The 24,039-nt window shown below is 42.0% G+C and overlaps 1 protein-coding gene across 2 annotated transcripts in view; it reads left to right on the forward strand.

Annotated features, from left to right (window-relative positions):
* The first annotated feature begins 6,372 nt into the window (after nucleotides 1–6,372).
* The window catches only part of SFR2 (Glycosyl hydrolase superfamily protein), a 38,452-nt gene continuing 20,785 nt past the window's right edge, over nucleotides 6,373–24,039 (forward strand). Inside the window, exons 1-6 of one of the 2 annotated variants that reach the window (XM_086815467.1) lie at nucleotides 6,373–6,511; nucleotides 6,740–6,930; nucleotides 7,717–8,389; nucleotides 8,849–8,987; nucleotides 9,086–9,252; nucleotides 10,338–10,559. In XM_086815467.1, the coding sequence (XP_086671593.1) occupies nucleotides 6,753–6,930; nucleotides 7,717–8,389; nucleotides 8,849–8,987; nucleotides 9,086–9,252; nucleotides 10,338–10,559 (1,379 nt within the window). In that variant the 5' untranslated portion in view covers nucleotides 6,373–6,511; nucleotides 6,740–6,752. Of the gene's footprint in view, nucleotides 6,512–6,568; nucleotides 6,931–7,716; nucleotides 8,390–8,848; nucleotides 8,988–9,085; nucleotides 9,253–10,337; nucleotides 10,560–24,039 lie in introns of those variants that run through there. The other variant, XM_086815468.1, reaches the window with a different exon arrangement.

Consider the following 24,039-nt stretch of genomic DNA (forward strand, 5'->3'; position numbering starts at 1 on the left):
TACTCTAAAAGGAACCATATTCTTGCAAAGAAATAACTAAGATTATTGAAAGGTTGAATCAAGAATCACTCACTACCTCACCAAGTTTTAATTCTGCACAATAATCTTTGCAAATTTTGAAAATTTTGCACCAAGATTCTTTAAATTTGGCTCTACATAGTAAACTTTGTCTAAATCTGCTAGCTGCTAACTACACAGTAATCTGCATAAAATCCTCAACATAACTATAATCTTCAATTTGTAAACTTTCTTAATAAAAAAAATACCAAGATCTGTAAATTATACATCAATCAATCTATAACAGATTTGAACTCTGCACAACAATCTTTGAACAACTTCTATCTGTACCACTTTCTTGATGAAATATTACCAAAACCTTCATGAAACCTCAAATCTCTCTCTAAAGTGCTCAGAATCCTATGGATCTAAGCAAGGATAGAGGAAGATCTAGTAGGTTAAGTGAAAGATCCTCTAATCTTGAAAGATTTCAAGATTTCTAGAAATCAAGAAAATCAAGAAACAAGAACGCATTTTTTTGGATAACAATTTTGTGCAAGCGGTTTTGTGGAATTGGCAAGCATGGTTGAAATCGTACCACACATAGATAGCTCTAACTTTACTCTCTCTCTCTCTCTCTCTCTCTCTCTCTCTCTCGGGTTATTGACACATGTACACACTAACACATTACAATCGCACATGAGATATTAATAAAAGTCACTTACATACATGAGACATTGAATACAAAATCCATGGAAAATATTAATAAGTCTTTTTGGCAACCAATCACATGGCCATCTCCATGACTCGTGTTCCATGTGTCGCACCAGCACCAGTTAAAGTTACATGATCTTGTTGATTAGGGTTGGAGGTCCCCCCAATTCGTTCTATTGTACACTGTGTGGAGGATGGTTATCTGTCCCCCTAATATGAGTGGCACACTTCTCTTTTAGGCGGAGTGTCTCACTCAAAAGGTCATTGAAGTGTGAAAACCTAGAGTCTATAGCCAATACATTATTTTCATTCACTCTCATATATGTTGGAGGTAGGATGCTTGGTGGGTTCTGAAAAAACACCCCAATAATCAACATTATTACCTGGTGGAGGTCAGATGCTTGGTGGGTGCTGAACAAACACCCCCAATAATCAACATTATTACTTGCATGCTCATAACATGTTGTTTTAAAACACGCATAAGGAATTGCATTGTGATGCTAGCTCTCAAAAAAAAAACATCGCTTGTAAAGTCTTACTTGATACGTATAACATTATGAAAATTTTTCAATTTTTAGTTTTAAATAATAATTTCAAAGTTATCCCTTTTTTGGGTTCCTTTTAAGGAATTTTTTAAAGGAAAACCATTTTAATCACCCATTCAGTTTGTAATATCATTTGCTACATTTTCCCTCCATCTCACCAAACTTCTAACAATAAAAGTAATATTTCCATTCTTTTAGCCTTGCTTTGGTTTTATCATCTACTTTACATATTCTATCAAATTTAAATATTTTTATAAATTTGAAAATAATTATTAAGGCTACATCTATTAGATTTCCTTTTTCCTTGCTTCTCCTCCTTCCACCAAGATTGCTTGGTGGAGGTATTTTTGGCAAAATAATTTTCCCAACAAGTCAAAGTAAGGAGATGTCTTGGTCTTGGCCAATTTCCCTTTATAAAATGTACACATCATTGAGCTTCTTACAAATCAAAATAAGCTACAAATTATTATTCATTTGCAATGGCATTGTGTCACTTTTATCATTCATTGACATAATTGTTACACTTGCATGATTTTTGCAAACACTCTTTTCCACCTCATTGACAATACTTTCTATTTTTAAAAGAAAAATGGGGGATACCACAAGCCCTAAATATACTGATCAAGGGATTTACTATAATGATCATTTTAGGTATGATGAAATATGATACAAATCTTATCTTTTGGCTTCTTTAGAATTCACCAATGAGGTGGCCTTCTTCTTGCATGAAGCTCTTTAGGGTTCTTGAACCTTGAATAGCATGCCATGCCATAGAGCCGATCATAGTACTCTAAGCATAGCCATCTATCCAATAAGAAAACATTTGAAATTAGGTCTTCCCTTTAAGAAAACATTTGAAATTAGGTCTTCCCTTTTCTGCCATGTACTAGTTCATGTCTCCAAATTAGCCTGGAATTGGAAAAATCTTATCAAACAAGTCAAAATAAGTAAACATCTTGGTCTTGGCCAATTTTCCTTTCAATAATATACACATCATTCAATTTTATCACTTTAAAAAAAATAAAAACAAACACTATTTTTAGCATTATTTTCAATTTCTCAAGACAAAATCATTTAGCCCAATATAAAATTTTTAACATAATTAGGCCTTTAAAATATGTGCATTTGAGCAGCCTTAAGCTTGTGAACATATGTGCACTAAATTTTTCCAAACTATGAATGAGACAAAACATAATTTTAAATTATAAGATAATATATTTACTTTATTCAGATTTTTCAGCTCTCGAATTTCGATCGTCTCTGTGCAGCCGTGCTCATCACCTAGCGGCCAGGCATCATGATGAAATTGGCAAAGACAACAGATTGCATCAATTAGCTGGTGTAATATCATAACTATGTATATGATTTAATATATAGAAATCAATCATTGTTTAAACAATAAATATAGATCTAATCAATACTAACATAGGCTCCTACTTATGCTTAATTTGGCATTAATTAAAAGAATTAGAGGCTAGTTCAAGTCTCAAGCAATTAAATATTGTGTAATCAAAAGCTAATGGCTAGGTTAGTCCATCTGGGCCATAGACAAGAAACGAAACTACATGATAAGGTTGTTGTAATTGCTGCATGATTAGTATCCGATTAACGACCCAAAAACTAGTCATTGGAAACTACTCCAGATACTCCATCAACCATCCTCCTAACTGCAAGGCTTGGATTAATCAGAGATTAAGGGATTTAATTAGTTCTTGTATACATTATTTATGGTCTATGGAAGGTGATCTAATAATAAAAGATGCATTAATTGGAGATGAAGGGATTTAATCAGTTCTAATATACATCAGTTTTAGTAGAGTCTATGGAAGGTGATCTGATAATAAATGGAGTCGTGTGTGCGGAGAGAAGGCTCAATTTAAAGGGGTACTTATGCGACTATCACTACCAGTATAGGTATGGCGTGGTCTTGCTAGAGCTCATCAGGTGGGCGGCGATGCCTTGACAATGAGCGCGGTGGCTACCTGCCAACATGGGCCATCCGTAAACAACCCCCATCTTGGTAGCTTGCTGCTTGTGTGGAGCGCATGTTGATGATCACGCTCTACTACTGTTTTATTTTCCATTCCATGATGAGATATGCCATGGACATTATTGTATCACTTTGGTCTCATAGGCCCATTGGGTCTTTAGTAGATGCTTAATATATCTTTCTTTTCTTTCTTTCTTTCTCACACACACACACACCTTGATGACGTGTGAGAATTGTACTCATGTGACGAGAGAGAGAGAAAGAGAGAGAGAGAGAGAGAGAGAGAGAGAGGGAGGGAGGGAAGGATAGAGGGAGAGAGATATATATAGATGCTACAAGGTAATGTATTGGTGAAATGCATTGTGTAATGGTTCATGAAATTAGTGTAAGATTGTTTTGCGATGCCATTTTAATGGAATACTTTTATTCTGGTTTTGATTGAAAAGAATAGTGAACATACTCTTAAATAGAGAGAGAGAGAGAGAGAGAGAGAGAGAGAGAGAGAGAGAGAGAGAGAGAGGAGGGGAGAGAGATATGCCTAGAGAGAGTGACAGATAGGGATCCTATTAAAAGCATAAAGAAAGAGAGGTAGTCACACACATGTAGCTGAAAAAAATCCCCCCATTATTTTAAAACCGCTCGCCATTTTTTGGAAACTGCTCACTCAAAACTGCTCGCCATTTTTTGGAAACTGCTCACTCAAAATTGCTCGCCAAAAAAATCCCCCAAGAAAAATAATCAAGAAGATTATTAAGAAACTATGTAGATTAGGTTTCTAAAAATGGTGATTAGCATAAGTTCAAAATTATTAAGTATTAATATCACTACTGATCCTCTCAAAATGAAAAAAATCAAAATCTAAAAAGCAATAATTCAAAAATAAATTAAGCACTAATCACTTCCTAATCAAAATATCAAGATCTAAGCCAAGAGCTTTGATATCAACGTAATGAAGGGAATCTAGGGAGGGTAGAGCTCAATGGTTGGATTCCTCACAACTAGACTCAATGGTTGGAGTCCACGCAGGTGCCTCGAGTAGCCATAAGTTCATGAAGACAGCCATGAAAGCTTGTACAAGAAGCTAATAGCTCCAAGAGAGGTCAAGTGTATAATATGTCAAAAAGGTATAATAGATGTCTACTAAGTGACTTATATAGCCACTTACCCTAAAATATGTCCACACTAGCCCATACCCAAAGCCTATATGCCTCAACGCCAATGTGTATATGTGTTGGTGGAAAATAGACGTGTTACATTACAAATTGATGGTTGTGTGTCCACCCATGTACTTTGAGTGTAAGAATCTTTGATGGTGATCTAGAATCTGGATGGAGGATGTCTTGCTTACAAAAGTTCCATGAACTGGATAATGAATCAAGGTTGTTATAGTGCCTAAGCTCAATATGGACGTAGGTTGGCGAAAATGACCAACCAACCATATCAATCGCTTGGGACCACAACACAACTCCCATGACCTTTTGAGACCTTCTTTACCCTCAAATGGGCCTTGCAACCCATGAACAGTGTGTCCTTGGGTTTGCTATCCATAGCGCTCACACAAATGCAGTCACATAGCCTGCATAACTATGTATGTACTCTACCAAGTCTACATAAGTTGTCTCCTAACCATGTGGCTACATTTTTGGCCTCCATCGAGTGTCTAAACTGGGAACTGCTGGGTGCCGGGGTGCTCATTACAATGACTACTCCTCATATAGGGGGCCATGCAAAATAGAGCACAATTGACACCAATAATGACACATACTAACAATGCTCATTACAATTGACACCAATAATGATACATACTAACAATGACTACTCCTCCTATAGGGAGCCATGCAAAATAGAGCATATCTAACACCAATAATGACACCAACAATGACCATCATGGTCAGGTCCGAGTGCCACTTCTCCCTCCTTTCGTTTACAGAGAGCGGATTACCTATCTATTGGGGACAGAAGACTGAACGACATCCTGACAAAAAACGTGGGACCTTTCAACTCTTTTCTTATTATGGTCCCAACCATCCGCAGGTAACACACGAGGTTGGAGCATTGAGAAAATGCATTTTCAACAATGTAATGAACAACTGGTCCTTCTTAGCATTAGTCTAAAATATTAGTAGATGGTGACTTTGTATACCATGCATATACAATTGGTCCTTCTCAACATTAGTCTAAAACATTAATAGATGGTGACTTTGTATACCATGCATATACAATTGGTCCTTCTCATCATCATCAGTCTAATAAGTCAATGGGATGGTGACTTTGTATACCATGCATCCTTCACTTATATTCAAATTTGTATGAATTAATCTTACATAGATTTATAGAACTATGAGTAACTAATACGTTAATGGGATGGTGACTTTGTATACCATGCATCCTCCTTCACTTATATTCAAATTTGTATGAATTAATCTTACATAGATTCATAAAATTATGAGTAATTCTTGCATTTATAATGTATATATATTAATTCTTGACCTTGTGTGTACATACTTCATGCAACTTCAAAGTTGTGTAAAAAATTCCTTAAATGGATTCACTCTTATGCCTAAGGCACATGTACCAAGATTGATGAATTCATTGTGATATAACTTAATAATTTGCCTTTAAACTAATCTCATGTGGTCACATTATATATTGTAGTATTGCTATTGTATTGATAGATGATGGGAAATGCTAACACAAAAATGCAAGGAAAAAGACTCAACTGTGAAAGTGTATTTCGATCCCTACACATTTACTAGAAGGGCAATCTTAGTTTTGGCAAACCCAGAGGAACCATGGATGTCATCATGTTTCCAATTGATTATGATATCGAAGTTAAGAAGATGCCATACACAATCTAGAACAGTGTATAGTAGTAGCAATGGTAAAGATAGTTGGAAAGGTGTGTTCTATCCTAGGCGAGTTAGCCTAGCTTTAAGTTGCTCAAGATTATTGTAGCACTAGGTATAAATTCAAATCCTACTATACATAAGATACATTTGAAATTGAAATTGAAATTGAAATAAACATAAAGTTCACAATTAGACACGTGTTCACAAGCATAGCTCAGCACGTGGAGACCGTATGAATTGCCAAGTGTTCTTATCCTTTGATACTTCCTCGTTGAGTGCGTACTAAGGAGGCCGACTGAGTGCAGCCGGTCCGAGCAGCAGCCACCGTCCAAGCCGGTAACGATCATTTGAGTGTATTCTTTAGTTGATCTCCTTTCCAGGCTTTGGATGGGTTTCTTTGACAGTCAGTCTGCCTGGTACGCGTTCTTCTTTCTGCTTTTTCTCCCTCCTCAATCTCAAAAGGCTTTTGCTTTCTGTTTTTGCTCTTTTTTTCTTTCTAAAAAGCCTTTTGCTTTTTGCCTTTTATCATGCAACTAGGAGAGAATCAAAGCTACGCAAAGATGACTTTTTCCTTAACCTCTTTGAATGCCATGTTTTTGAAGTTTTACCTGTAATTAATCGTGGGTTTATGTTTATTTGGGCAGATTTTCACACAGAATGGCGCCTGTCATGCTTCTCTTGAACGTGTCAAAGCTGATTGGTGTAGCCGGTCTGCTGGGTGTTGCCGCAAATGCCATCTCATTCCATCGGTACAGGAAGCAGAATCTTGCCCCTTTCGGCAACCCCATCGATGAGCTGCAAGATGTCCTTGCTGTATTCCCCATTGACAGAGATTGTGATGTCCTCAACTCTTGTCCCAGACAACTGAAAATCGGAGTTTTCATTTCGTTACATTTTGTCTATGCCCCAATATCACTGCATGAAGCATGAAAGTCAGGCTTGTTTTCTGAAAACACATTATGCAATTATATGTTTCCATTGCATACACCACAAGAGCTGGGGATTACAAATTAACACTCCCCACGCCCACATGGTGCGTGCATGCGTCGGTGGAGTGTGTGGTGTGTCTGTGTGCGTGTGTGCGTGTGCATGCTTGCGAGGTGTACACAAGCGAATACACACTCTGTTCATGTCTCTATAGACATACATACATGTATGCATGTGTGTATGTCTACATGTGCACACTTGCAAGGCACAAATATGTAGTGTACTGGCACACACACACACACACACACACACACACACACACATGTATATGCATTTATACGTGTGTGATATACATGTATACATGTGTGTGTGTGTTCTTTGTATGAATGAGAGTATGGTTTTGTATATATGTATATGCGTGTCTATGTATGTCCCGTGTCTCTGTGTATACAAATGTCTGTGCATATGCGTGTATTTATGTATGTTTGTATGAAAGTATACCAGTAACCTGAAACAATCATCGCACAGTGTCAGTTGTTTTCTTTGGTGCTCTGCAATTTCTCTAACTGCTGCCCTGGAAACAAGTCTGGCTCTTAGCTTAGCTTAGTAAAGCCTTCTCTCTCTCTCTCTCTCTCTCTCTCTCGATTATTCAAGGGATTTCTTCTTGGGGTCTGTGGTTTGCTATCTGCTGCAGTGGACGATGGTGGATTTTTCTTTGCGCTTGCGACGGCGCCTGCACATGTGGAGGACAAGCTGGAGGACGCCTGGCTTCAATTTGCAAAAGAAACTCCTCCGAAGAAGGCGGAAGATGACAAGGCCAGACAAGACAAACATTCCAAAGCAAGTCACGAATCCCAAGAAATATTATCAGGTGAATCCAAGAGGGAAATCGAGGCCCCCACAGAAGAAAACACTGATTCAGGGCTGGCTGAACAGGAGTCGTTTACAATGGAGCAAGAGGAGTTGGCCGACGACCCAAAACAAGATGGTTTGTCAAACGAGAAAGAAGGGAACAGCCAGCCATCAATGGAGGAGTGGGAAGTTATAAATCAAGGCCAGGAAAAGGATAAATCCAGCCCTAGCGCAAAGCAAGAGCCTCCGGAGGGTGCAGACGAGGAGAGGATCTCACTCGCTGATACTGAGGAGCTGCTCAAACACAGTGAATCGATTGCAGTGGATGAGAACACAGATCAGTCCCAGTTTAGTAGGGGGAAGGGCACTACAGAAGATCCACTTTTACAGTTCGATGTTCCTAAGAAAGGCAGGAAACTGGTGAAAGTGGCAATGGAAGCCATGATAAGAGGATACGAGAAGTTTGTTGAGGAGGAGAAAACCAATGTGGCTGCATGGCACAATGTACATAAGCCGTAAGCTTTTCCCTTTGGCTACCATCTCATGATCATTTGCTTACTTGAATGCGAAGTTATGGCATGTCTGTTTTCTGTGTGAAAGGTTTCTACGAGGCATGTAGGTGCACACTCCTTTGGATTCAAGTGTGAGCACGTGTGGAAGTGTTTTTTGTTTTCGTGTTGGGACTACTGCATATGTACATCCACACATACATATGTACATATGTGCATATGTACGGGTGGATGGGCTACACATCCACATCCACACACACACACACACACACACACACACACACACACACACACCTGTACCTGTTTTTACACCCCCCCTTCTCTTTCTCCTGCCTGGCGCCAACATGCATGCGTGCTTGCGCACGAGTACCTGACCGCAAAGAGACGGAGTTAAGCAGCTTAATGTATGTAGCCCAATATGATTCAATCAGTGAGTGCCTTGCTTGCTGTGAAATAATTTTGCAGGGAGCAGAGATTGAAATTTTGGTCTGATCCCGATACAGAAATCAGGCTGGCTCAAGGAACAAATGTCCAAGTTTTCCGAATGGGAATTGACTGGACAAGGATTATGCCTGTGGAACCGGTCAACGGCATAGTGCAATCTGTATGCCACTATTACAATGCCATTTTTGGTGTTAATCTAGTTTTGCCAAACATTCTCGTAGTAAGTTCAACATAAGCTTAATGCCTTTTTAAACACAGGTGGATTGGGCAGCTTTGGATCGTTACAAGTTCATCATTAAAAGAGTGCGAGCTCATGGGATGCAGGTGATGCTTACATTGTTTCATCATTCTCTCCCTCCTTGGGCAGGGGCATATGGTGGTTGGAAAATAGAGAAGACAGTTGACTACTTTTTGGAACTTGTGAGGTAAGTCGGTATGTCCAGAAAATCGTTGGTGATGCATTGTAATTTCAGGTAAGTTTGAGTCTGCATCATTGTGAAAAACTGATGTCTTCACCTGCCTTGTATGTGTATATGTAAGCTGTGTTATTTGTTTTTTTCTGAGAGGCACCTATATGTGCGCGCGCGCGCGTGTGTGTGTGAGAGAGAGAAAGAGAGAAAGAAAGAAAGAAAGAAAGCTGTATTAACGTCTACTAGAGGCCGAACTCGACCTATGAGACAAATCGATGTACAACTGTCAATGTCCTCTGGATGTCCAGAAAAAAAAAGGACAAAATAAACATGAAATAAACTATGAAAGTACTGAGCTAGTGGGGGGAGCACTACTACTAAAGACCCAATGGGCCTATGAGACCAAAGTGATTAAATAGTGTCCATGGCATATCTCATCATGGAACAGAAAATAAAATAGAACAAATCAAAATTATCTCACTGGAGTGATACACAAATATCCATGGAAATCTCATCCTGGAATACAAGGAATGTGAAACATAAGAGGAGCATCAGCCCCCAATAGATGGTATACCACTCTCCATTATATCAAGCATGGGGCTAATGAGTTTGGCCGAGAGGTCTCCCTCAGCCACGTCCGGTGGAATGGTAGCTTGATGGCGGTGGAGCATGTCCTGGATCTGGAGCTGGTGAATGGATTGTGGTGTCTGTCGTGTGGGGGCCGTGGGCGCCAGGCACGTTGGAGTGTGCTTGCCCGGGCTGAGGTAACTCCTCTTGGGCGAGGTGGGTGCCCAAGGTGGGTCCACAAGATCCATTGTGTGGGTGTTCTCTTACTGGGTCCTGTGTGTGTGTGTGTGTGGGTGGGTGTGTGTGTATGAGAGAGAGAGAGAGAGAGAGAGAGAGAGAGAGAGAGAGAGCATATAATCTATTTATATGTGTGTATGTATGTAAAAATACTATGAAGCTTCAGGCTTTAAGATGTGTTTAGTGAGATTTTGGGGCTTTGGGTCAGTATGTTCTACTTCGATATTTTTGTATGTTCTATTACCATATTTTTGCATGGCAATCTTTGTTAACGTAATGCTTTTTATGATTCACAGAATAGCAGTGGAAAAGTTCTCGAGTCTGGTGGACTTCTGGATCACCTTCAACGAACCTCACGTTTTTGCGATGCTAACATATTGTGCTGGAGCATGGCCAGGTGGCAATCCTGACCTACTTGAGACAGCTACCTCGGTACTACCACGAGGAGTGTTCAACAGAGTTATGCACATGATGGCTGAAGCACACTTGAAAGCTTATGACATCATCCATGAGTTCTGGTATCCTGAAAAACCCAACAGTCTTTCAATCTTTCTGCCTTCTATCACGTTGGTTTCTTTTTATTAAGAGCTATTTACACGCACATATGCATGCAGGCACACTCGCACACCCGCACATCTACACACCTGCAGACAGGTCCTCCCCCTATGCAGCAAGACTTGAACTCTAGACCACGCCTTTGTGACTCCGAGGCTTTACCAACTGTGCTATGTGCCAGTGGACACTTTTATCATGTTTGTTTGTTAACTGTGTTGCTTGATCTCAGTACTGCAGCTTCAGTTTGTATACATTATGGCCATGGTCCTCATCTTCTGTCTTAGTAGTAGCTCCATCAGCTCTGCAGGACATGTTGTGGCTTATTGCTGCTGCCCTTGAGACTGGACAATGTTCACTGGAGCCGCCTTAGTATCTGAGACTTGGATTGGAGCTCCATGCTGTGAGTCAATGTTATCTGTGTGCCATCGTGCTTATGGTCAGGATTAGTCGTCAAGTTATGGGCCTAAGAGATGCACATGTACCAATTTGCTGACATGTGCAGGAGGAGGTTGGAGATAAATCTGGCTTGGACGTGTCCTCCTTACTGCTTTCCCAGGGTTCAATGCCTCTTTAATCAACAATGGCTTGCAAGGTAGTGCTCTAGCCTTTACGACCCATAAGCCCCCCTGAGTAGGCCCTTTGGTCAGTGGGTCAGCCAGCCAGGGATTTGATTTCCTGTGAGTGAGGGCGATTTCCCCCTCCATCCCCTATACCCTTTACCCTTTGAAGCTGGTCAGTGAGTCAGCTAGGAACAGGTATATCGTTTCCTGTGAGTGAGGGTGATTAGCTCCTCCATTCCTTTAATAAGCTTTGCGTAGTTCTTCTGTGCAACCATGGCCTTGTGCCTTTTCAGGTATATCGTTTCCTGTGAGTGAGGGTGATTAGCTCCTCCATTCCTTTAATAAGCTTTGCGTAGCTCTTCTGTGCAACCATGGCCTTGTGCCTTTTCAGCTTGGTCCTGTAACTCTTATTTATGGTTCTCCTGCCTGTAGAAGTTTATAATTCATACTGGCTCTCTCCTCTACCTCCCATAGTATGCGATGCTTCAGGCAGGGGCTGTTACATTTCTTCCAGTTAGTCTTCCAATTCCATGTCTTACTGACTTCAGTGGAAACTGTAATGCATGTTGCCTTTGCTGAAACTAGTTGCTGTCTTTATGTCAGTGTTGAGTATGAGGTCAATTGAGAGCTTGTCTTGATGCAGAACATAAGAGTCCACACCGCAGGCAACAATAGCCCTGAAAGCAGGTTTGAAAGACTAATGGGCTGGAGCTCTCTACTAGTGTGAGAGCTCCGGCCCATTAGTCTTTCCCCCCCCCCCCCCCCCCCCCCCCCCCAACTTTCCCCCGGGCTCTGGCGCTGCCAGAACTGAAAAAAAAACTGCCTTCCTCCTTTCTCTCTGCATTTCTAATGTCTGCAAACCGCTGGCCCTTTTTGGAATTGGAATTCCAGCTCCTGACTGCATCCTTAGCTTCCTTGGAGGCCACCACCCCCTTTTGTACCAGGTCAGATTTGAGATCTCATGCAAGCTGCTATTACGTGTTAACAAGGCGGGAACTGTGGTATCCGCCGATTCCTCCTGCGATGGCTACATCCAAATTGAATTCAATTTGGCTGCCCTCGCAGACAGAGTTCTGTCTGTATGCAGTGCACATGCACACGTTGCTAGATGGCATCAAGGATTTACTTTCCCAATTGAGACTCATTAGCCTTTGTGGTTCACTTTCTAGTGACCGTTTGCTTCCGTAGCCTCCTGAAAGAGTACCTTGAGCTTCCCCTAGCGACTGGGTGAAACCCTTTTACAGAGCCTGCGGTTGCCCCCTTTGCCTTGCTGTCTTTGTCCCGCAGCTCCTACTTTGCTCAGTCTTGGACCCTTCTGTCTTTCTTCTCCACTTCCGTTCTGCTGCTTTCCTCTTTCCTCCCTGATTCTGCGTGCCCGATTTAGTCGCATCTGTGCAGTCTCCTCCCCCTCCACCCTCAGCCCCCCTTTGTCGCCAGCTTCCTCTCTCTGTATCCCACTTGCCTGCTGATCCTGGGTGCTTCAGTTTTGCTAGTGGTGCTCGTCATTCGACATTTGCAAGTGTCCCTTGGGTTACTGCCGCCTCCTCCCCTCCCCTCCCCTCCCTTCCTTTCCTCTTAAGGACTTTCTGGTGGCCACTTCATCTTCTCAACTGCGGACACACTCAACCCACCCTTTTTGGAAGTGGACCTCCAGCTCCCGACTTCACGCATAGCCTCTGTGGAGGCCACCACCCCCATTTGCAAATTGGCCAGTACCTGGTCAGATTTGAGATCCCTTATGGTGAGTAGGGTGGGAACTGTGATATCCGATTCCTCCCGCAATGGCTACATCCAAATTGAGTTCTATTTGGTTGTCCTTGCAGACAAGTTCTGTAGTAGAGCTCCACTGCAGTATGCAGTGCACATGTACACAGGATTTACAGATGCCGCACCCTCTAGCCGATGGTTCTTACTAGAGCCCAGCGGCGTCATCAACAACAAAAACCCCAGAGCCTCGTCACTCTACAGCCTCTACATCAGCATCTTCTCTCATGGCTGAACCTGTTGACATACCGGCTCCTCTAGAATGGCAGCGAGCTTTGCAGCAACTTCAGCAGCAGTTCCAACAGGAACTCCAAGAGTCCATGGCATCCTTGGCTTCACAGATCCAGCAGCTCCACACGGACCGCCACTCCCACACGAGTTCAGTACCAGCAGCAGCAGATGCTTCCGCAATAGTACCAGCAAATGCAGACGTCATTCCTTCCGAGGTAGAAGGCGACGACCTTAAAACTTTGTATCGTCTTTTACAAGCCAGTAAAACAAAGAAATTGGAAATTAAACACCTTGAATCTTATGGTGGTTAGCGCGATAAGCGCATCTTAGACCAATGGCTCTACGAACTGTGGTTATACGACCCTTTCTGATTCCAAAAAGGTGATTTTTGTGGTATCCCTCCTCAAAGACACTGCTTTATTGTGGTGGCAATGACGACAGCACGCCAGAAAATTGGTTACAACGTGGGAAAAATTCGAGCGGGTCCTCCGTAAGCAGTTCATACCTGCCAATGCGGATTTCCAAGCCCGTACTCGCTTACGCCATTTGGACCAAAATGGTTCTTTGGCCTCTTATATCTCTCAGTTCACCAACTTGATACTGGAGATTGACTCTTTGTCCCCAGTGGACAAACTCCATGCCTTCGTTGAAGGTCTTAACTCCACACTGCGTGTCGATGTTCAAAAATATAATCCTGTCGATCTTGCCAATGCCATACGTTACGCCGAGGGCGTTGCAGACATTAATTCTCGAAATTCGGCCTCTTCCGGTTGAGCTAATGCCTTTCAAAAAGCCAATGGGTCAGGTATGAACCGAGATAGTTGAAGAGAATCTTCTGGCACTTCTACCTCTCGGTCTAATCCCCAATGGAATAATTCTCAACCCCCTTGCTGATCAGAAGGATCGTCCTCTTTTCACTCCCGACGTCCTCAGTCCTTCCAACCACGCAGTTTGAATCGTGGACGAGACCAATCTCGCAATCCTCGTCCTTCCACTGTTCCTTTTGCAATGGACCTCACCGCTAATGCTACAGCTCAATCTGCCTTCTCATTGTTACCCCAGCGGTCTACTCAGGTTTTGGTTCTTCAAGGTTCTATTTCCAATCACCCTATTCATGTGCTCATTGACAAAGGAAAGCATGCGGTTAATCACCATGCTATTGCACATGCTTCGGTGATCACCACTAATGCTACAGCTCAATCTGCCTTCTCACTGTTACCCCAGCGGTCTACTCAGGTTTTGGTTCTTCAAGGTTCTATTTCCAATCACCCTATTCGTTGGTTTGAGTGCCCCAAAAGACCAACCCATCGACATAATTCTAATGTTGACCCTCCACTTCCGAGGAGAAACCCCTAGTTGCTGACAAAGGAAAGCGTGCGGTTAATCACCATGCTATTGCACATGCTTCGGTGATCACCGCTAATGCTACAGCTCAATCTGCCTTCTCACTGTTACCCCAGCGGTCTACTCAGGTTTTGGTTCTTCAAGGTTCTATTTCCAATCACCCTATTCATGTGCTCATTGACAGTGGGTGTTCTCATAACTTTGTGGGAACCACCTTGACCCAGATTTTGAAGATTCGGACTTCTCAAAGTCCTGTTATTTATGAAGTAGAGCTTGCCGATGGATCCACATCCTTGTGTAACACTGTTGCCAAACACCTCTCCTTTCGAATTCAGCACTATCGTGACAAATTGGATTTGCAAGTTATGTCTTTGGCACGTTATGATATGATTCTTGGTCAAGAATGGTTGTATCAATATGATCCCTTGATGAGTTTTTAGAACCATTCCATACAATTTGCTCAAAATGATACGCTTGTGGCACTCGAAGGCATCAGAGACCAACCCTCTACACCAACTCTTTCAGCTCTTGAAGCAAAACGGTGGGTCCGCAAGAGTGGTTGTTTCACAGCACTTTTAATGGTCTATTCAGTCAAAGATCCTCCCGAGGACATGGATACGAAGATGATGTACCTCAAGCAACCTTTCTTTGCTCCATACTTGGATCTTTTTCCTCAAGAGCTTCCTGCGGTTCTCCCACCTCGGCGACCAGTCGACCATGCTATTGATCTCCTTCCTGGCAGTGCTCCACCTACTCGTGCTCCATATTGAGTTTCTTTTACGGAATCTCAGGAGATATAGCGACAACTTACTGAACTTTTCGAGAAAGTACATATTCGACCAAGTAAAAGCCTTTTTGGAACTCCAGTACTTTTGGTGAAAAAGAAAGATAAGTCTGTGCACCTTTGCATCGACTATCGTGTCCTTAATAAGTTGACTATCAAGAATAAGTATCCTCTTTTGCGCATTGATGAATTGTTTGATCAATTGCTCCGTGCAAAGGTCTTCTCCAAAATTGATCTTAAGTCTGGGTATCATCAGATTCGTATTCGCGAAGGTGATGAATATAAGACAGCTTTTCGCACAAAATATGGTCATTACGAGTACCTGGTCATTACGAGTACTTGGTCATGCCATTCGGGTTAACCAATTCCCCTGCAACATTTATGAGTCTAATGAATGATCTTTTTTGTCCTTTTCTGGACAAGTTCATTATTATCTATCTTGACGACATCCTGGTGTTCAGTCGTAATATGGAAGAACACAAGGCACATCTTAAGATCGTTTTCCAGGTGCTTCGTGACAATGCTCTTTACATTAATCCAGGCAAAAGTGAATTCTTCAAAACATCCTTGGAGTACCTCGGACATGTTGTTTCAGCAAACGATATTTCTGTGGATCCAAAGAAAATATAGGTTATTGTCAATTGGCCAACTCCCACAAACATCCATGATGTTCGTTCTTTCTTGGGACTTTTCAACTTCTATCACACAAAAGGTTCATCAATTTTCAGAAATAGTTGCTCCTGTCACAGAACTTTTAAAGTCCGCTCCTGCATTCAAGTGGACTGAAGCCGCAACACAAGCTTTTGAAAGTTTAAAGACAGCTTTGACCACAACTCTTGTGGTGGCTATTCGTGACCCTACTCTCCCTTTTGATGTTTATACGGATGCTTCCGATATTGCTACTGGTGCCGTCTTGATGCAACAAGGACGTGCTATTGCATTTGATAATCATAAGCACTCTACGATTCAAGAATGCTAGGCAAGTGCGTTGGGTCGAATTCTTAGCCAATTTTCATATGACAATTGAGTATGTTCTTGGTCTTACCAATGTGGTTGCAGATGCCCTCAGTCGTATGCCGCCAGCTTCGGTCTTGGTTATTTCTACAGTTGAAATGGATATACCTCAAAGTTTCAAGGATCGTGATTTTGGAAATGCATTTCGAATTCTCAATTCTTAGAATGCTACTCCTTCCGAATTGAAGATTTATGAAGCATATACATTAGTAGATGGTTTACTATATTATCAGGACCGTATTTGTGTACCTCATGATACTCATGTTCGAAGAGTCTTGGTGAAAAAACATCACGAGGTCACTTATTCTACACACCCAGGCATCAACAAGACATATCGTCTTTTGATTGACAGCTACATACTATTGGCCTCAAATGAAGCAAGATGTTATTAAGTTTGTCACAGCATGTCTTTTGTGCCAACGTATGAAAGTTAGCAGACAAGTTTCAGCTCGTCTTCTTCAACCACTTCCAGTTTCCAATGAACGCTGGGAAAGTATTAGTCTGGATTTTATCACTTCATTGCCACGTTCTTCTAAAGGCAATACACAGATTCTTGTGGTGGTTGACATATTTTCTAAGATAGCACATTTCATTCCATGCAAGAAAGCAGCCCAGGCTTCGGATATTGTAATATTGTTCATACAGTATATCTTCAAACTTCATGGGTTGCCAAAATCTATAGTTTCTGATCGAGATTCAAAATTTATAGGACATTTTTGGACTTTGATATTCAAGTCTCTTGGTACGAATTTACTCTTTAGCTTTGCTTCATGGTTTACTTCAGCCCTTGCCTATTCCCAAAGGGAAGTGGACTCACATTGCTATGGATTTCATCATGGCCCCTGATGAGTGGAGAGCACGCAAAAGAATGAAGTGACGGGTTTTCGATATTCTAATGCGCCACATTATGTGAGATTTTAATGGCCGAGAAAATGGAAAAATCACACCTGAAGAGAATTGCCATAAATAATGTTGTTGATGTAGGAGAAGCACCAAGGAGATGATGGTCGGCAATCATACGAAAGTCTTCAACGGGAAGTGGCTGGTACAAGCGAAGGGAGTGGACAGCAGGAAGCACACGATGAAGGGGCTGAGGCGGGCTGAAGCCGTCAAGAAAGGAGGTGGCTGCAGAGTGGCGCACGCTGAAAACTACACGGACAATTGGCGCCGGTTCGTGAGGGAGCCCGTAAAGTTGGGTTTTTTTTTAAAAATTTGCTTGTAGACGTGGCAACTTAAAACCTTAGGCCCATAACCTTTGGGTTTGGTTATGTTATGTTTGTTTGTTTTTTAATAATAAAAAAACAGCAAATCTTTGTTTGCTTCTCAACGGGCAGCGGGCTGGGGAAAATCCATGAAGGGATGGGACTATTCAATGGAGAGGTGCTTGTCCATGAAAGGGTGCCAGCCAAGAGGTAAGCTTCCGTATTGAGGGGTTGCATGCTGTCTTGCCTCTGTTCAAGAGTTTTCTATATATGGTTGGCCCGACATAAATTGGGAGTTTTTTGCATATGGCTGGTCCGACATAAATTGGGAGTTTGGGACTGAATTTGATGGGGCATTCTCTCCTGCTCTTCCATTCAATACTTGCTACACCCAATTTTAGGATTTGGGCTGATTGATTTTAGGGTTAGGGTTAGGACTGATTTTAGGGTTAGGATTAGGGTTTGGGCATGTCACAAGACGGAAAAAGTTTGCTCTGATACCACTGTAAAGCTTTTATAGCTTAATTAACATGATTAAGACTTGATTAATGAACATAAGACAAATGCTACAGGAAAAGACCGAGTGATTACATTGAGACAAGGGCCTTTCTTAAATAGAGGCCAAAAAGGTACAATTGAAGAGACACATCCCTGTGAAGGGGTATGGCTCTTGAATCAATGGTTATGTCCCTAGGACTTAGGGGTGTGTCTAGGCATGTCCTTTGATAGTGACCCATGTGCAAGGGTGTGACCCTTCACAGGTGCCTTTATAGTTAATGAGGGATTAAGGAGTAATTAGGGAGAGATTAAGAGAGTTAGTCACAATCGTGACAATTCGCATTTCCTTTTTATTCAACTTACCACTTTCATCATAAGCAATCACACCATGATCTTGGTATAAAACCACTCGATTCCTTTTCCACATGCATTAGTCCTCACGGTAAATGGTTTAGAGAAGTCCGGGCAAACCAAAATAGGGACTGAAGTGAGCATCCTTTTGAGCTACTGAAGGTTCTTGTTTGCTATTGCATCCCAAAAGAAGGCTTCCTTTTTAAGCTTGTTGATAAGAGTGGCTACAATTTATGCATACCCCTTAATAAACCTTCTATAGAAAGAAGATAAGTCCAAAAAATCCTCTTAGTTGAGTAACATTCTTGGATGTAGGCCACTTCTTTACACATTCAATCTGTCAAATCCCCACGGATCCCCTCGTGATCGATCTTGGTTCGAAACTCGAATCCTGCAAACAAACGAACAAACAAACAAGCAAGGGGGTGCAGGCCTGACTCACCTCCCAACCATGACAGCCGTGGACAAGCCCACAGTCTTGGCTGTCCCCACCGAGCCACGAGCTGAGCTAACTAGGTTGGCATACCGACCAATCTCCTCCTCGCGATGTCCCATACCGCCACGAAGTTGTCCTCGCGGGCCTCGAGACTGCTGCCGGCCTCGGCTGTGTAAAGCAGGTGCACGTCTGCACTAGATCCAGGCTCCAAGATCATAGAGCTCTCACAAACTCGGGAGACTCTCTATAATACAATAACTAACCTTGGCCACCCTTTATAGGCTCGTGGCCGGTCATCGGGCGTCCACACTTGGCCGCCCGCCCGTCCATACTTGGGTGCCCGCCCGTTAGTTTATCCCTAACTCAGCTCATCAATCAGCTTGCCTAGTTCCAAGCTTCCCCAAGCCTCAAAACTAGTCTTGCATGCGTGTAGCACACGGTAGATACACACTGTGCATATGACATACTCCCCTTCCTCTAAGAGCTCACTCCTGAGCTCACTAAAAAACTAGGGTAATCTCTCTGAAGAGTAGTCAATGTCTCCCATGTAGCGTCCTCCTCAACACGATCCTTCCACTTGATCTTGTATTCTGTGATAAGCGTATTACGTAATCTTCGTTCACGAAATCCAAGAATCTTTTCAGGTTCGTGCGGAACAAATGTCATGTCCTCGACATCTATAATTTCTTGAGGAGTAACTAACTAATCTGCTCCACCCAGTACTTCCTTAAGTCTACTGACATGAAATACAGAATGAACTTTCACATGAGAAGGCAAATCCAATTCATATGCAACTGAACCAATCCGTCGTGTAACACGAAATGGTCCACAGTATCTAGGGGATAATTTCGGAGATCTACCTGTCCGTAAAGTCTCGGAATCTTTCGGAACTCGCAAATACACCATCGTTCCTTCAGAGAACTCTCTGGTGAACGATGTCTATTAGAATAAAACCTGTCTCGGTCTTGAGCACTTCTAATAGATTCCTTCGCAACTTGTAACATTTCTTGCATATCTTGCAAAAAATTACATGCAGGTGATCTTGGTTGAAAACCATACATAAGCATGAAAGGACTAAAACCTGTACTCGTATGCTTAGTACTGTTATATGCAAATTCTAACATAGGAAGATAATCCTCCCATGAACTCTGTCTTTTGGATACATATGCTCGAAGCATATCCTCCAAAATCTGATTCACTCTTTCAGTCTGGCCATCAGATTAAGGATGATCAGAGGAACTCAAATTCAAAGTTGTTTCCAACTTCTTAAAAACAAGTTTTCAAAAATCACTCGTAAACTTAGAGTCCCTATCACTTACTATGTCCTGCGGTAACCTATACAGTCTAAACAATTGCTCGATAAACTGCCGTGCTAATTGCGTAGCTGTAATAGTCTTCCGGGTCGGTAAAAATCTAGCCATTTTTGTCAAGCAATCTACCACAACCCAAATAGAATCGTAGCCTTGATGTGTTCTTGGCAATCCGGTAATAAAATCCATGGAAATACTTTCCCATTTATTACCTGGGATTTGCAAAGGATGCAACAACCCAGCCTGTGTAAAGCGTTCAGCTTTATTTGCCTGACAAATCTGACACTTGAGAACAGAATCTTCTACATACCCTTTCATCTTCGGCCAATAAAAAGTGTGTTTCACTAACGATAGCGTCCTGTGTACCCCAGGGTGTCCAGCAGAAGGGGCGTCGTGACACTCCTTAAGAATCTTGGACCTAATGTCCGGGATCTGTGGTACACAAATTTTGTCATTACGGAATAGCAAACCATTCCGAATCATCCACTGGCCTCTTGTAGCCTGAATAGTAGACTGCTCAGTCATCGAGTCTTGGTCAATAAATGAGCTCTTGTCCTGGATCTTCTGCCAAAATGGACCAAAATAACTATCAGTCCTGCAAAGCCCTCTCAATGACTGAAATAAGTCAGTAGAAATCTCGGTGAACGACAAAGTTTTCACCTCTCTAATCCGACTAAGCGCATCTGCAATACTATTCATGGACCCTTTCCGATAACAGATCTCAAAATCAAAATCTTGCATTAACTCTGCCCAGCGAGCTTTCCTTCCTCTCAAATCATCCGCATCACACACATACTTGATTGACTGATAATCAGTCAATACCACAAACTTGGAGCCATATAAATAATGTCTCCAAACCTTGAGAGCATGAATCACAGCATAAAGCTCCTTCTCAAGGGTTGGCCAACGAGATTGAGTGTCGTCTAGCTTTTTACTTTCAAAAGCAACCGGTCTACCATCTTGAAATAAAGCAGTCCCGATAGCATAGTCACTAGCATCAGTTTCAAGAACATAAGGCCGACTAGGATCAGGCAATGCTAAGATAGGTGCTTCCTTGACTTTATTTTTCAAAAGTCTGAAGGCCATATCCAAATCGTTATTCCAAGTGATAGGCTGATTTGACTTACGTCCACGACCTTTTAATAAGTCAGTCATCGGTAGTGTGAGCTGAGAGTACTCCCGTATAGATTTCCGAAGAAAAACTACAAAACCGAGAAAAGAACGAAGTTGTTTCACTGTTCGCGGTATAGGCCAGTCCAAAACCTTCTGAACTCGGTCATAGTCAATGCTCAATCCATCTCTAGTGATCTTGTGTCCCAAGTAAATGATGTCGGTCATAAAGAACTCACATTTACTCAACTTAGCATATAGTCGATTCTGTCTCAAAATAGATAAGACAATCGTGAGGTGTCTGACATGATCCTCAAGAGTACGACTATATATCAAAATATCATCCAGGAACACCACCACAAATTTTCCCAAATGTTCACGAAAAAGATCGTTCATCATTTGTTGGAAAGTGGCTGGAGCATTGGTTAACCCAAAAGGTAATACGAGAAACTCGTATCGGCCATACCTAGTCCGAAAGGCGGTTCTTTCGACATGCCTTTCATGAATACGTATCTGGTGATGGCCAGTACGCAAATCTATCTTCGTGAAATATTTCGCTCCTGCTAACCGGTCAATTAGGTCATCTGATCTAGGGAGAGGATAACGGTTCTTAATGGTCAACTTGTTCAATCTCTTGTAATCTATACACATTCTCCAAGTATTTTCCTTCTTTCTCCTAAGCAACACAGGTGTACCCCAAGGTGATTTACTTGGACGGATCTGGCCCATCCGCAAATAATCTTCGAGTTGTTTAGTCAACTCATCTTCCTCAGCTTGGCTCATCCTATAAGGTGGAATACTGACAGGATGAGCACTAGGGATCAAGTCAATACGATGATCTACTGCCCGTTCAGGTGGTAAACCCGATGGCAATTCCTTAGGAAATACATCTTGAAATGAATCAAGTATCTTTTGTAATTCTTTGCTTTCAAACACACTTAATTTATTTACACCCATGGAAGAGATGAGAAAAGAAGAAAGTGGAATGAATACACAATGGAAAGCGGTATACAAAGAAGAATCCGTTATATTTTCAAAATCAATTGTATTTACAAGAGGTCCCTGAGAGAGATGTATACAATCACCTAAAATACTATACTTGGTGTCCCTATGCTGAAAAGAAAAAATATGACTAGACCAATCTATCTGGACGTCAAGAGTCTTAAACCACTCAATCCCTAATAACAAGTCTACATTTTCCAGATGCATAACATAGCATTCCAGAGTATCTTTGTAGTCCTGAATCTGGATTGGAAGCATCTCCACCTTGCGATCCCAAACTTGCCTTCCCGCAGGTAGACGTACCTCATAGGTATGGTCGCTGAGTGTCGTATCAAGACTCAATTTCTGCACAAGTTTGTAGTTAACAAAGTTATGCGAACTGCCAGGGTCTAAAAGAATGTGAATTTTATGGCCATACACTTCTCCATAAACTCGGAGAAGATCATGCAAGCCAAATACTTTAGAATTGAACAGACAATCAGAATAAGTACTAGGGCGAGAAAGTACAGTAATTGACGTACCTGTCAAAGACAACTGGTTAGTTGCCTTTGGCTTGGGTCCTGCGTTTGACTTGGTACACTTTTGCTTCGGGCACTCGTTACGCATGTGTCCTTTTTCTTCGCAGATAAAAGAACGTCCTTCCTTCTTGAGCTTTAAAGCCCTAAGGAGTCCTTTCTTTTTCGCTGGTGTTGAACTTGAATTCTTCGAAGGTTGGTCCGAAGACTTTCCCTTAGTCGTGTTAGCCATAGGTGCGGAGAACTTTCGTTTATGCTTGTTCCCCTGCTCGGTAACGGGTTTCGACTTGGAAGAGACCATCGTATCATCATAGATACGAGCTGAATGAATGGCCTCTTCCAATGGTTTACATTTGTTATTTTTAACCTGTAATCGGTACGAGTCGGGTAAACCAGCTACGAAAAAACAATAGAGTAGTGGGATCCATCTTTGTAGCTTTCATCTGGAAGTTACGAAACTTTTGGAGGTAGATCTCATAAGTGAGGTGCTGCGAGGTCATGGTCAAAGCTGAAAACCGGGCAACAACATCATAGTCATCCTCTTTCTTGAGGAATTCTTTCTTGAAGATATCTTCAAATTGTGCCCAAGTCGTTGGCTTAGGGTTGAGTTCCTTCCACCAAAGCAAAGCTTTGCCGGACAGGAAACCTGCTGCTAACTGGATCTTCTTTCCATCATCATATGGATGAAACTGAAAGTTAACTTGTCACTTATGTAGCCAAGTGTCCACGATGTCCTTGGTTCGCTGCTTTTGCTCGCCCCCGAACGGTTCCGGAGTAATGTTGGGGCCTAAAGCTGAAGCCAAGGTATCCATACCCGAGAAAGTAGAGAGGGTAGTGGTCAATAGAGCAATGGAGTTCTGCAAAGCTTGCATCTGAGCTGCGATTTGTGCCTGACGTTCCGTCGAAGAAGCTTCGAGAGCTACTTTGAACTCTTGAAAATCTGATTTTGACACAAAATCGTCAAAACGATCGGCATCGGTACCTTCCGTAGCCGGCAAGCCTTCGCGTTCCACAAGGGGCTCCAACTCTGATTCTTGGGTCGACATCGTGAAGAGGGTACGTGGAGAGAAAATTCGATCTTTGCACAATGAAAGTGCGAGCGAACTTGAGAGCTTGAGAGCTTGAAAACTTGAGAACTTGAGAGAGGTGTGGCAAGAAGCCCACTTGAGGGGGTTTATAAAGGTTTCCCAAAAAAACTGAAAGCCCCCAAAAGCTATGCTTGGCTTTTGCTTTGCTTTTGTGTTTTTTTTTTGGTTTTTTTTTCTTGAATATATATATATATATATTCTAAGGTCTAAAAAAATAAAATAAAATAAACACTT

Source organism: Cibotium barometz, chromosome 21 (assembly GCF_041138505.1).
Source record: "Cibotium barometz isolate CiBa-2024 chromosome 21, ASM4113850v1, whole genome shotgun sequence".
In the NCBI taxonomy this organism is placed as follows: Eukaryota; Viridiplantae; Streptophyta; class Polypodiopsida; order Cyatheales; family Cibotiaceae; genus Cibotium; species Cibotium barometz.